Genomic DNA, 12,831 nt, shown 5'->3' with positions numbered 1-12,831 from the left:
TGTTCAGGCAGCCAGAGCTTCTGCTCTGACTCCTTGTACGTACAAGTAAGCTAGCTCCGCTATGCTTTAAGGGAGAATAATAAACAACATGGATTTTTCTACCACCTAGCTCTGTTGTTTCCTTCAACCAAATTTTCAGGTTTAACAACTGTGGTAATTATGAATTGGGATTTGAATCAGACAAGGTCTGTTTGTTGATGTTTGAAATTTGTATTTGCTCTGAAGTTCAGGGTGCTGGCTTTTTCCCCTGAACTAAGTGAATGATAGTTGTACGCTGGATTAAAGTGGGATTGTTAACCCCTTAATATTGCTTTCCTTAGTAAAGCAGATCAAAAGACCTGGGCTTGCAGCATTCTGTGAGCTGGTTGTTGTTGGTTTTACACCCCCACAGCAGCTACTAGCCAGATTGTTGAAGCAAGGGGGTGTGGTCATGACCATGGAAGTGACGGATGCCAAAGGACCTGGACCCCCATCCACAGATGCACATCTATATCTCACCGAGCCCTAAAGAAAACAGAGCCTGGGAGCCTTTAAGGTCTGCAAAGTGCATAGCTACCCGGGAGGCAGGTATTCTTGCAAGCTCCATTTTGTTGTTTTGGTTCAGTCATGTCTGACTCTCCATGACCCATTTGGGGTTTTCTTGGCAGAGATACTGGGATGGTTTGCCACATTCTTCTCCAGTTCATTTTACAGATGAGGAAACTGAGGCAAACACAGGGAGGGGAGAGTTCAGCCTCTGGAGAGACCAAGTGGGTTGAAAAAGTGGGGCCATGAGCAGAGACCAAAATGATAGTGTCACAGGGTCACAGAACTACTAAGTGTCTGAGGCCAAATTTGAACTCAGGTCTTCCTGACTCCAGGCCCAGCACTCTAGCCACTTAAACACCCAGCTGCCCATTATCTTCCCTTTTCAAACGAGGAAATTGAAGCTGAGAGTAGTCAAGTGACTTGCCAAGATCACTAACCCCTAGGTGTCTGAGGCAGTATTCAAACCCAGGTCTACCTGATTCTAATTTTATCCCCAGTGCCCCCTAGTGGCCACTTCTAGCTAGCTGGCCCTCTCCCACTGGAATGGGGACTCCCTGAGAGGAAGAGCCATCTGACTTTTCCATCTGTGATCCCAGGGCTCAGCACCAAGAAAATATTTCATTAATGCTGTTCTAGCCTTTCATTCCCAAAGTAGCCTTTGCTCCTGCCCTGCCCTGGGCCTTCTCTGAACTTTCTGTATGTACAACCCACCGTCCAAGGTCACCCAGAGTAGGATAGAGCACTCACTGTCTTTCGATGATCTGTGGAATGGTGCCATGTGCCCCAAGCCTAGAGAACCCACGGGGATGGGGGGAGAGGCAAGAAGAGGCCTTTCTAAAGCAGGCTGTGTTAGAGTGGCAGAGAGATCTGAGTTCTGGACCCTGGTCGTAGAACAGAGAGGCCTGAGGTTTGGTTTCATTTTTATTTCTAAATGCACAACAGAGCATTGAGAGCTGGCCCCGCTGGCAAAGTGACTGAACCCTGCCCAGCAGAAGAGTGCTGCCCTACTGCTGGAGTGCCTTCTGCAGTAGAGGAAGGCCAGAGCAAGGGTGCTCCATGAGACCCTCCGGGCAGGAATTAAGTGCTTTCAAACACTACACACAACAGCCCAATTATAGATCAGCAGACCCAGCCTCCAGGCCCTCCTGCTTTGGTGTTGTGAGTGAAGCCTCAGCAGGCTATGGAGCCCACCAGGCAGCTCCCGGCCCTGAGCCCTTCCCCAGGCTTAGCCCAGCATGTTCCTACAGCGCTGCCTCTCTTCCTCCCGCTGCTCCTCCATCCGGATCTCTAGGACCCTCAGCTCCTTCTTCACTGCCTTGTGCATGGCAGGATCCAGCTCCAGCACCTTCTGCAGGTCTGCTCTGGCCTCTGCTTCATTCCACACCTCTGCATGAGCCCTGGCCCTCACGTAGTAGGCCTTTGCAATACCTGCAGGAGACAAGGATTGGACACTTGTCATTACAGTAACACCTCTGATCCCAAACACTGGCCTTTACCTCAGGAAGAGGGCAGCCAGAGTTATGGCTGAATGAGCTGCTCCCTCACACTCGGCTATGAGAGCGCCCCCTCAGTTCACTCTTGGAATCACACTTCAGATCTTGCTCAGAATACACGTCGGAGAGTAAAGGGACCTCAGAGTCCTCCTGGATCTGACCTAGGCCTAAGCGTCCCCAACAAGGAGTCCTGCAGACTCTGCTTGGAGACCTCCATGGAGAGGGAGGCCACCGCCCCCGGAAGCAGCTCCTTCCATGCTAGGATGGCTCTCATGCTTGGAAAGTTTCTCCTGCCCTCCAGTTTCAGTCTGCCTTTTGGCTCTTCTGCCCTTTGGGGCCAAGCAGAACAAAGCTAGGTCCCATCTCACTATCCCAGCTGTCAGCTACTTCCCCTCCCCTTGCCCCCTCCCTCTGCCCCCTTCCCCTGCCTCCCTCCCCCTAACCCCCACCTGCTGCCCTGTCTCCCCCTGCTCCCCCTCCCTGAGGCCAGCTGGGACCTGGGTGGTGCTGGATGATGTCACTGGTGTGCTGCAACACCTCATAGTACTCCTCCTGCTTCAGCAGGCATTGGCAGTAGTTGAGAACCAGGGTGTTGATCATCTTCTCCAACTTCAGCCACTGAACCTCCCAAGCCTTCTCCTGGAATGGGGAGAGGGGCAGAGACAGAGAGATGGGGGAGGGGGAGGAGGGAGGGAGGAAAAGGGGGAAAGGGTGAAGTAGAGACAGAGGCAAAGAGGCAGAGAGGGAGACAGAGATAAGGAGACAGAGACAAGGAGAGACACAGGCAGAGACAGAGATGGGATGAAGAGGAGAGGGGGAGAAAGACAGAGGGAGAAGGAAGAGAAAGAGGGAGGGAGACAAAGCCAGAAAGGTGGGGTGGGGGAGGAGATAGAGGGGGAGAGACAGAGGTAGGCTACACGGGCTTAGTGCAGCCCTTTCTCTGCAATGGGCATCCCCAGCCCAGGACTGGGCTAGAGCAGAGGTCTAGGGAGGATATGGGGGACCAGACCACCAGGAAACATGCAGGAGTTGCGGAGAGTGGGCCTGGAAGTTCGCTCTCCCCAGATCATCCTGGCAGCCAAGGGGGGACTGCCACCAGGTGGATTCTCTGCTTCAGGGATTCTCCCAACAAATGGGAGAGGGTTTCTCCCAGAGCCATCAAGACACATGCTGGATGCCCCCCCCCAATACACATACACACACATGTACACACACACACACGTATACACACATACACATACGCACACACACATATACACACACATGGTGCTCCAAAGACCACACAGAATCAGAAAACATGCACCAAGGAGAACTGGGGCCTGGATCCATTCAGAATTCATTCCCAATGAATGAATGCCAGTTAACTGACTGACTGACTGAGCCCACAATGCTTACTGCTTCTATCATCTTTCTTGGCTGTGTCCACTGTGTGTATGCTCCTCATCATTGAGGTTCACGACTGTGTGCAAGAGTGTGTGTGTATGTGTGAGTGTGTGTGTGTGTGTGTCTGTGAGAGTGTGTGTGTGTGTGTGCGCGCGCGCGCGCGCATGCATGCACATGTGAGCACCTGCCACCCACGCTGGCCTCCCCTACAAGGCCACTTGGCAGACTTCCCCACCCAAAGTCCCTCTAGATCCACTTCCCTTACATCAGAGATTCTGAGCAGCTTCTTCTCTGAGGCCTGTTGGGGGTACCACAAAGTGGCCTGGCCACTTCTCCTGGGGGATTTCATGTCTGGCTAGACACGGACGGCTTCAGATGGCTTGGTTCCCCCAGGCCAAGCCCCCAGTGACCTAAGTGGCCTAGAAGGCAAGGACAGGGAACGACCTGCCCTCACCTTGGTCTGCAGGTTCTTCAGGCAGATGATGGCTTCCTGGTACTTGGCTGCGGCTTCCTCGTAGCGTCCCAGCTTGAAAAGACGATTGCCGTCGCCGTGGAGGACGGGAACCACGCGCATCTTCTCATCGTTGTTGAGGCTCCAGGTTTCTCTCTTGTAATCACTTGGAGCTTCCACCTGTCCAGGATGAGCCAGATGTCAGGGATCAGCTCCTGGAGAGCCTCCCCCACCCCTGGCTCTCTCTAAAGGCTCTCAAGCTCTCTCCCTAATACTGGCAGTGGGTGGCAGCCCTCTTGTGGTTTCCTGCAGCCCATGGACCCTGGCAAACCTTCCCTTCACAGCCCTGTTAGCACAGATGAGGAAAAAGGCACAGTGCACAGGCCAGCCCCTTAAGGCCACCCCTTCTCTTGTCCCTCCCCATATTGCCTACAGCCCAAAGGGAGGCCTCCTAGGCCCAACCCTGGCTCTTCTCCCTTTGCCCAGAGAATCAAGGAACCAGAAAGACAATGGATTTGCAGAGGCCAGCATTGCATGGCCTCCTTCTCCTCTTTCCCTGAGGCCAAGTTCAAGGCAGAGCTCTGAGCCTGGTTGATTTAAGTGGGGAACTCAGTGGTTACCTCGGAGTCCTCATGGGGTCAATGAGCCCCATGGCTTCAGACCTGCTTAGAGGGATCTACACTGACCCAGTTTTCTAGCCTTGGGAAGCTCCTCAGCCTCTGCCTCAGCCTGACCCCTTAACCCCACCCAGGAAGCTCAAACAAGGGGCTAGATGAGAGAGGGCAGGTTGTGTTTGTCCTTCATTCTCGAAGAGGACCATGACACCAGGAAAATGATGACATGACTTGCAGCAGACTTTGATTTGAGTGAGGGAGGACTGTGCAAGGTCAACAGCCTCATTTTCTCCTCCAGAACCATCTGGGTCCAGTGACCTGATATTCACCAGGATGACTGGAGATGGCCCAGGATGCATTGGGAGACCCTGGCCCTTTTTTGGCTAAGGTCTTTCCAAGTTCTCACTTCAAGTGAGGTAACATCCATTCAGTGAATAGGCCTCTTTAAGAAGTTAATCAAGGGATGGTCCCTTTAATCAAAAACTCAAAAACAGACCAAAAAAAGACAGAGAGGATAGATGCATCTGTGTAGACCCTCTCAATTCTGTAGCAGACACAGGGCAAGATGCCAAATGTTGGGCAAAGGGCACAGGAATGAGATGCTTATTGAAAAGGTTGTGGAACCAACAGACGAAGCCAAACCCAATGAATTAAAAATGTGAGAGTCATTAGGTGTTTCAGTGGGCAATAAGCCATAAACCCCAAGGAAAAATGCAAATGATAAGGAAATGTGGGAAGAATTCCGGCCTTTCCTCAGACTCTCCTCCTCCCATCCTGGGAAGAAGGTTCTCTGGGTACTTGCCTCCCCATGCTTGCTGTCACTAGACTGGTCTTTCCAGCACACCCTATCCCTCTCAGCTTGCCTGACTGCTCTTCCATGGGGATGAGGTGGGTGGGGCTCTCCTGCACCACCTGCTCCCTCGGGACCAAGTCTTAGATCCTCACCCCACCCCACCCCCGCCTCTGTCCTCACCTTGAGGAGTTCTGTGATGAAGATCAGGGGCTGGGGCTCCTTCTGCAGCTCATCCAGGTCCTCATAACCAAGAGTGTGGTAGGCAAACATATTGGCCAACCCGCATGTGTGAACATGCCACTCTGTGGGGTCCTTGCCCTCTGCTATCTGCCTCAGGCTCCTTGAGAGGATGGGGTAGACACCAGTGTGCTGGGAGGGGAGAGAGAGAGAGAGAGAGAGAGAGAGAGAGAGAGAGAGAGAGAGAGAGAGAGAGATAGAGAGAAACAGGATGAGAACAAGAGTGAGCGAGAGACAAAGACAGAGACTGTGAATGGGATGGGTGCCTAAGGCATCTTCCCTAGCAAGAGGAGACCATCTCCAGGGCCAGCCCAAGCCCCTGACCCCTCCTCCATATTCTTCTTGGCCCAGCCCATAGACCTCCCTTCTTTCTAGGGATGGAAATAGCATCCATAAGAGATTGTAGCAGCACAGATTTGTACCAAGAAGACACTCAGAGGTCAGCTAGTCCAACTCTTTCATTTAACAAATAAGGAAACTGAGTCTCAGAGACATGAAGCTACTTGCCCAAGACCACACAGGAAGTACTTTGACCCAGGCCTTCTGACTGTAAGTCCAGAGCTCTTACATTCTTCCCACAGTGAAGAAGGCATCAACACAAACAGAAGAACTGGCTTTGCAAACCTGTTGGAGACCTCCAGGGGAACAGTGGACAAAAGGTGGTAGCTGGGAGGAGGCATTGCTAACTGCACCAGAGCTTCACCTTGGCTGTTTTGGCAGGAATCACTCAAATTATTTGGAATTAGCATTAAAGATTAGAAAATGCAGTTTGTGGGACAGATTCCATGTCCAACCTCCAGAAGCCAAAAAGCTCATTAGTATAGTCTAACCCTAACCCCATTCTACCTCCTAGAACAAGGACATGTTATTCAACTGCAGCCAAAACTCTTGGGAAATTGGAAAAGTAATTGGGCAGAAATTAGGTTAAGAGCAATATTTCCCACCACATACCACCATGAGCTCCAAATGGTTACATGAACTAGATACAAAAAGATTGTATAATGAACAAATTGGAGGGATAAGGAAGGAGACCTTTCATGACTATGGAAGGAAGCCTTCTTAGCCAAACAAAGTATAAAGTATCATAGGAGAGAAAATGGACAGTTTTTAATTACAAAAGAATTTTTAAAGTTTTTATACAAACAAAATCAATCACTAAAATTAAAAGGGAATTAATTAACTGGGGAAAAAATCTTTGCAACAACTTTATGTGATAAAGGTCTGCTATCTGAGATACATAGGGAACTCATTCAAATACGTAAGGACAAAAGTCTTTCCCCAATAGATTGTCAAAGGCTATAGGCTAGCAGTTCTCAAAAGAAGAAATGTAAGCTACCAACAATCATATTTTAAAATGCTCCATATCACTAATAATTAGAGAAATGCACATTAAACTAACTCTGAGATACCACCCTATGCCCATCAGCTTGGCAAAAATGATAAAAAAGGCAAATGAACATGCTGGAGGGACTATGGATAAAAGGGCATACGAGTGCACTGTATTGTCCAGCCACTCCAGAAAGCACTTTGGAAGTGTGCCCCCAAGTCACTAAGCTGTGTATCAGCAATGCCGCCAGTATCTGTAACATCAAAGAGATCCCAGAAGGATGGAAAGGACATATATGCGCCCAAATATCCAGAATAGCACTATTTTGTAGAGAAGAACTAGAAACACAGGGGTATCTATCGATCGAGAACTGGCTGGAAAAGTCATGGTATACTATCATAACGGAATGCTATTGAGGCATAAGCAAATTTTTTAAAAGAGAGTGAATGAAAAGAGAAAAAATTATAAAGAGAAACCTAGGAGAATTATGAAAATAGGTTGAAATTATGAATCAAGAGAAACCTTGAAGTCATGTATAAACTGATTCAGAGTGAAGTGAGCAGAATCAGGACAATTTAAACACTGACTTTTGTTGTTGTTGTTATGGTTCAGTCATATCTGGCTCTTCCTGACCCTAATTGGGGTTTTCTTGACAAAGATACTGGAGTGGTTTGCCATTTCCTTCTCCAGTTCATTTAACATATGAGGAAACTGAGGCAAATGCAGCTAAGTGACTTGCCCAGGATCACACGGCTGGTAAGTGTCTGAGGCCAGATTTGAACTCAGGTCTTCCTGAGTTCCAACACTCTATCCACTGCACCACCTAGCTGCCCTAGACATGTACCGTGGTATTGTAAAGAAAGTCAACTATGAAAGACTTCAGAGTTCTGTTAATGTCATGATGGATGACAAAGCTTGTCTCCCACCTCTGGGCAGAGAGATAGATGGTCTAGAGGTGCTGAAGGAGACTGATATTGTCAGAAATGATCAATGTGGGATTTATTTTGCCTAATTATAACTATATGTTACAAGGAAGGGCTTTTTCTGGATAAGTGAAGGGGTAAAGATAGTGATGACCAAAAAAGAAGAAAAGAAAGGGAAGAAGAGTGATGAAAGATTTGACAAATACCCCCAAGAGAGCAGAAGCAAGTTCAGGGGACACAAGCGGGCATGATCAGTACTATCAGGTTAAAGGGGAAAATCAGGCTGCAATCAGTTGGAGCTTCACAGTTTTGTAGACAAAGCTCTTTTTCAGCTCTTCGCATGTCAAAATGTTTGTGTTTCGGTCATGTGTTAAGTTACCGACTTCCCTCAAAAAAGAAAATTCATTTTAAGAACAAAATGTTTAAAAGACCATTGCAGTCTATCCAGCTTGGTCTCCAAGAAGAGAAGAGAAAGTGGGGCAGGGGCAGCTAGGTCGTGCAGTGGATGGAGCACTGGCCCCGAGACAGGAGGACCTGAGTACACATCTGGCCTTAGACACTTACTAGTTGTGTGACCCCAGGAGAGTCACTTAACCCCAATTGTCTAAAATTTTTAAAAGTGTCCCTCCTTTGTAAAGGTGGGGGCCTATGGATGTGAAACATGATATATTGTCATAGTTGGTTGATCTGATTTTGTGGACTTGTTTTTTTTTAAATCCTTTGCTCACTGAGAAGGGGAGGGGGAAATACATATTTGAAAATGAAGGGATGCAAAAACAAATAATCAGTAAAAAAAAAAGTTAAATATATGTTCAAAAAGGAGAAAAAAGAAAATCTATCAGAGGTGGTGAGGTACAGTAAAGAAATCCCTGGAGTCAGGAAGGGGCTGTGAGGTCCAAGTAGTCTAAAGTCTGGAAAGGTCTGGGAATGAAAGTCAGCTGGGGCAGTCTCAAAGACAGCAGGCACTGGCTGGCTGAGGATGCCCAGGATGCAATTCAGATTTTGTCAGCTACTTCACTGTCAGAGTCATCAAGTCAGATGGCTGGGCTGGAGGAAGCAGGGGGAAGGTTCTGGGACCCGCCAGGACCCTCCAGCAGTCATTAGCTGGAACGTTAGTGGCTTTCAGATGAGATAGGAACACAGCCCTAGCACTTCTCTGGGAGATAAAAAGAACATATGGAGGCCAGAGGCTGCTCAGTGAGGATTAAGGCTGGGATGGGTTGAGTGCCTGAAGCTGATACGTGGAGGCCCACTGACAATAATCAGAACCAGTTCTGGCCCATTACACAGCTGGAATGGATGAAGCAACATCTGGAGGTGCAGCTGGCTATGGAGTGCCACCCTTTGCTGCCCCTTGCTGCTTGTATCCAGCCAAAAGAGCCTGTGTGTGACCCACAGGGGAGAAGGAAGTAGACCAGATGAGGAACATGTGAGGAGAGACTCGCTAAGGTTCTCCGAGTCCTTCTGCCATGGGTCTGACCCTCCTCCCCCTAGCCCCTCTGCCTACCCTGAGCCCTGCCCCCCCCCCCAATCCCTCTGAGCACTCTCAGCAGAGCTCTGCTCCGCTCCAACCCCCAGGCCTGCCAGGGGTCTGACCATCTCCCTCCAGCCCCTCTGCCCACCCTGAGCCCTGCCGCTCCCACCCCCAGGCCTGCCCTGGGTCTGACCCCTTTGTTCTTTGTGCGAACTTGACTTTATGTCACCACGAAGCAAAAGACTGATTCTATGTGACTGCTGAGCTGCTGCCTCTGAAAGAGCTGAGCTTCATGGCCTTGTCCTTTCCCAACCCTGCCCCTCCCTCTCCAAGCGGCTTCTCTCAGTGAAGGTTGGCCCTTTTTATAGCTCCAATTTCTAGATCGCTTTGAGGTTTGCCAAGCAATTTCCTCACACCAACCCTGTGAAGTCAATGCCCAACTCAACCAGCATCTCTGATATTTGCGGGGGGGGGGGGGGGGCGGGGGGGGGGAAAGAATCGCACAGACAAATAGATAGAAACACCAAACAAAGTAAATACATAGTTATGATCCCATTCTGTGGATGGAGAAACTGAGGCACCAAGAGGTGAATTACTCCAATGAAGGCTATAGAGATAGTATTGCAGCCACTGTCCCTCCCTCTCTCACCAGGCCTGGGAAGAAAATAGGTCAGCCTATGGGCCAAGCCTTAGGACAGGCTGACCCTCCCCCCACCAAGTGATCCGATTAGGATTAGGTTAGGCTGCTAAGGAAGTGGATACATAAATAACTCCAAGAATCAAGAGGTGGACAAAATGGGGGAGCTGAAAACAAAGCAAGCCATCCATCTGTATCCAGAGCCTCAGTTGGCCTCAGAGAGAGGAGCCAAGCTTTCTATGGCAGCACCCTTTACAAAGGGTTCCAGCTGCTGCAAGCCCTCCCAGAAGTACCCTGTACAAGTGCCCTTCATTTTAAGCAAACACTATAGCCATGCTTCCAGACTTAGAGGACTGACCTCCAGCATTCAAAGCCCTTCCTAACCTGGCCACCCCACCTCTCCAACACCCCTCCCTCCATGTACTTTTCAGTCTTCTGCCTAGTCCTCAAGGAAGAGCCTCCACCTCCCAGCTCTGGGCATTTTCTCTGGCTGTCCCTCATCCCTGGATTGCTCCATCTCTACCTTCTGGCTTCCCTAGCTTCCTCCAAGTCCCAACAACAATCTCACCTTCCACAGGAAGCCTCTCTTAATTCTAGTGCCTTGCCTCTGTTAGTTATCTCCCATTTATCCTGTCTATAGCTTGTTTGTACATGTTTGTTCCCCCACTAGATCATAAACTACTTGAGGGCAGGGACTTTCTTTGTATCCCCTGTGCTCAGCACAATGCCTGGTTATTGATTGACAATTTCTCCAAGTCTTAAACTTAAGGAATCTACAGGTGAGATAAAATCCTTGTCAGGAATCTTGTCCACACCGAGCAATTTATCTCCTTGGACTTCAGTTTTCTCCTGGGGAATGAGGCACTTGAAGAAGATGAAGAAACAATCTAATCCTTCTTTCTATGAACTCCAGGAATTTCTGCTTTAGTTGCCAGCAACTAGTGGTGAAGTGACGTATTGCAGCCTGGCTCTAATAGACACTGGGAGGTGAGGGATCTAGGAGATCCCTACACACATGTGATAGGGACTCAAGGCTTGGGAGATGATTAATGACTAAGAGCTGAGGCTTCTGAGATAGAGAGGCTCACAGGAAGGATGTCAGCCCCAGGCTGAGCACACCCTGCAAATGAATAACTGCTTAAAGAAGGTTTTCAACTATGAGCTTGGGAAAATGGAGAGGGAGAACATGGGGAGATTCCTTGCAGAAAGTGCTGTTGTTTTTATAACAGATGGAAATGAGAAAGTAGGCTTAAAGTTGCTTTTCTGTGATGTCTCTGGTCCACAAGGCAGAAGCTTGTGGAGACATCCTAGTAGGAAGCACTGCTATGTGAATGGAGTGGTGCAGGGCACTTACGATTGTGTCACACCAGAATTCAGCCACCTCTCCTATCCTCATTGAGGTCAGCAGGATTTCCCAGACTTCCAGTTTGAACATATTTCCAATGATGATCTGCATGGGCTGGCCGGCCTGCTTGCTGTCATCTATGACTGTCCGCTCCTCATCACATTTCATAGTTCGGAAATGAAATGTCACCTTTTTCACAAAAACAACAGAACCTGTACAAATCACATTTTCCTCTCTGAGCCCTTTCTCTCACTTATTAGGCTTTGTGGATTCATTCAGCCTCCAGTCAAGCTGAAGTCTGCAGTCTTGGTAGCCAACTGAAAGAAACCATATCTGTGAGCCTTGTCAGGGTGGGGGAAGAAGGAAGACAGGAGTCCCTTTCCTTGGGAGTTAGCGCATTTAGGGCTCCAAAAATGTCACTGAGGTAGATCTGTGGCTGAGGCAAAAGCTGGATCCTTCCCAGCTGGGTAGACCAGCCCCAGAAGAGCAGAATAGATAGAGGGTCAAAAATACATCCAACCCTCTCTATCATTCCATAGCCCTGGTTGGATTGATACCTCCCACTCCCACATGAATTCATCAGTCATGTTGGTGCCATTTATCTACAGCCATGCTGGTTCCAGGAATGCTCAGACTTTGTCACTTTAATGACTAGTTCATAGTTTTTTGCCCCAATCAATATCCTAGGCAGGACTTTTCTATCCCCCTTCCCACCCTCACTGTCCCTTGCCCCAAGCCCAAGCCTCTGACTTACTCTGGATCCATTGATGAAGTGAGGGAGCTCCCCAGTCCCTCCATGAAGAATGGTCTTCTTAATGCCTTCTACATTCAATAGCAAGGTTTTCTCCATGCTTGGTGGAGCCCTGTCAGCTGGTAAGGTTGGAGAACAGTGAAAAGGGCCCTGTCTGCTTTCTGTCAGCCAGCTGGATGGCTGTGCTAATCCAGCTCTGATTACAGGAAGCTTAGCATGAATGACTGAAGAGGGAGGATTGGGATTTGTCCTGTACAGCCCCCATGGGTCTCAGCAATCCAAGAAGCGCAGTTTTCTAGAGGAAGAGACTAAATTCTAACAAAGGCCATGCACTCCGAGCCAGGCACCCACTGAGCAGGCTCCCTGCATTACTGAGCCCAGAAATGGGAAGGGAGGGAAAGTGGAGCATAGCCTCCTGATGGTATGGGAAGCATGATCCGATTGAGCTAGACAGAGTGGGCTAGCCCAGTTGACACTCACTCATTCACTCACCAGTCATGAGAGTCTGGCCCCGGGTTTTGGAAATTCCTCTACATGCATTTCTGGTTAGGAAGCATCACCTTGTATGTCCTGGACTTCTCGGTAGGCAGCCATCTCAGGCCTAGGGACCCCTGCCCAGAATCATGTTTGTAATACATAAAATACACAGGATATAAAGGAAACTGATTATATTGAAATAAAGCTGGCAAATTTGGGAACACCAACAAGTTCATTGACAGGAGGCTAAGGGCTCCAAAGGAGCCCCCATTCCAACATAGCCAATAAGTGGCCCAACAGCCTCAGCTCAAACACCTCCAAAGCCTCAGAACCATCTAAGGTAGCCAAACCCTCCTGAATACAGCTATCCATCCTGAGCTAATCATCCCTGGGGGACT

General features: G+C 49.1%; 1 protein-coding gene across 1 annotated transcript; it reads right to left on the bottom strand.

Moving 5' to 3' along the window:
- Positions 1-1,418: 1,418 nt before the first annotated feature.
- Positions 1,419-12,567, bottom strand: AIPL1 (aryl hydrocarbon receptor interacting protein like 1). Its single transcript, XM_036756731.1, has 7 exons — positions 12,449-12,567; positions 11,960-12,075; positions 11,215-11,394; positions 5,443-5,631; positions 3,859-4,035; positions 2,519-2,660; positions 1,419-1,956 (listed from the first exon to the last, which is right to left on the bottom strand). Exons 1-7 carry the CDS (start codon positions 12,453-12,455, stop codon positions 1,754-1,756), a joined length of 1,014 nt encoding a protein of 337 aa, XP_036612626.1. The 5' UTR covers positions 12,456-12,567; the 3' UTR covers positions 1,419-1,753.
- Positions 12,568-12,831: the final 264 nt, after the last annotated feature.

This window comes from Trichosurus vulpecula, chromosome 4, assembly GCF_011100635.1.
Source record: "Trichosurus vulpecula isolate mTriVul1 chromosome 4, mTriVul1.pri, whole genome shotgun sequence".
Classification (NCBI taxonomy): domain Eukaryota; kingdom Metazoa; phylum Chordata; class Mammalia; order Diprotodontia; family Phalangeridae; genus Trichosurus; species Trichosurus vulpecula.
The sequence above is the reverse complement of the archived record's forward strand: the minus strand, read 5'-3'. Positions and strand labels throughout refer to the sequence as shown.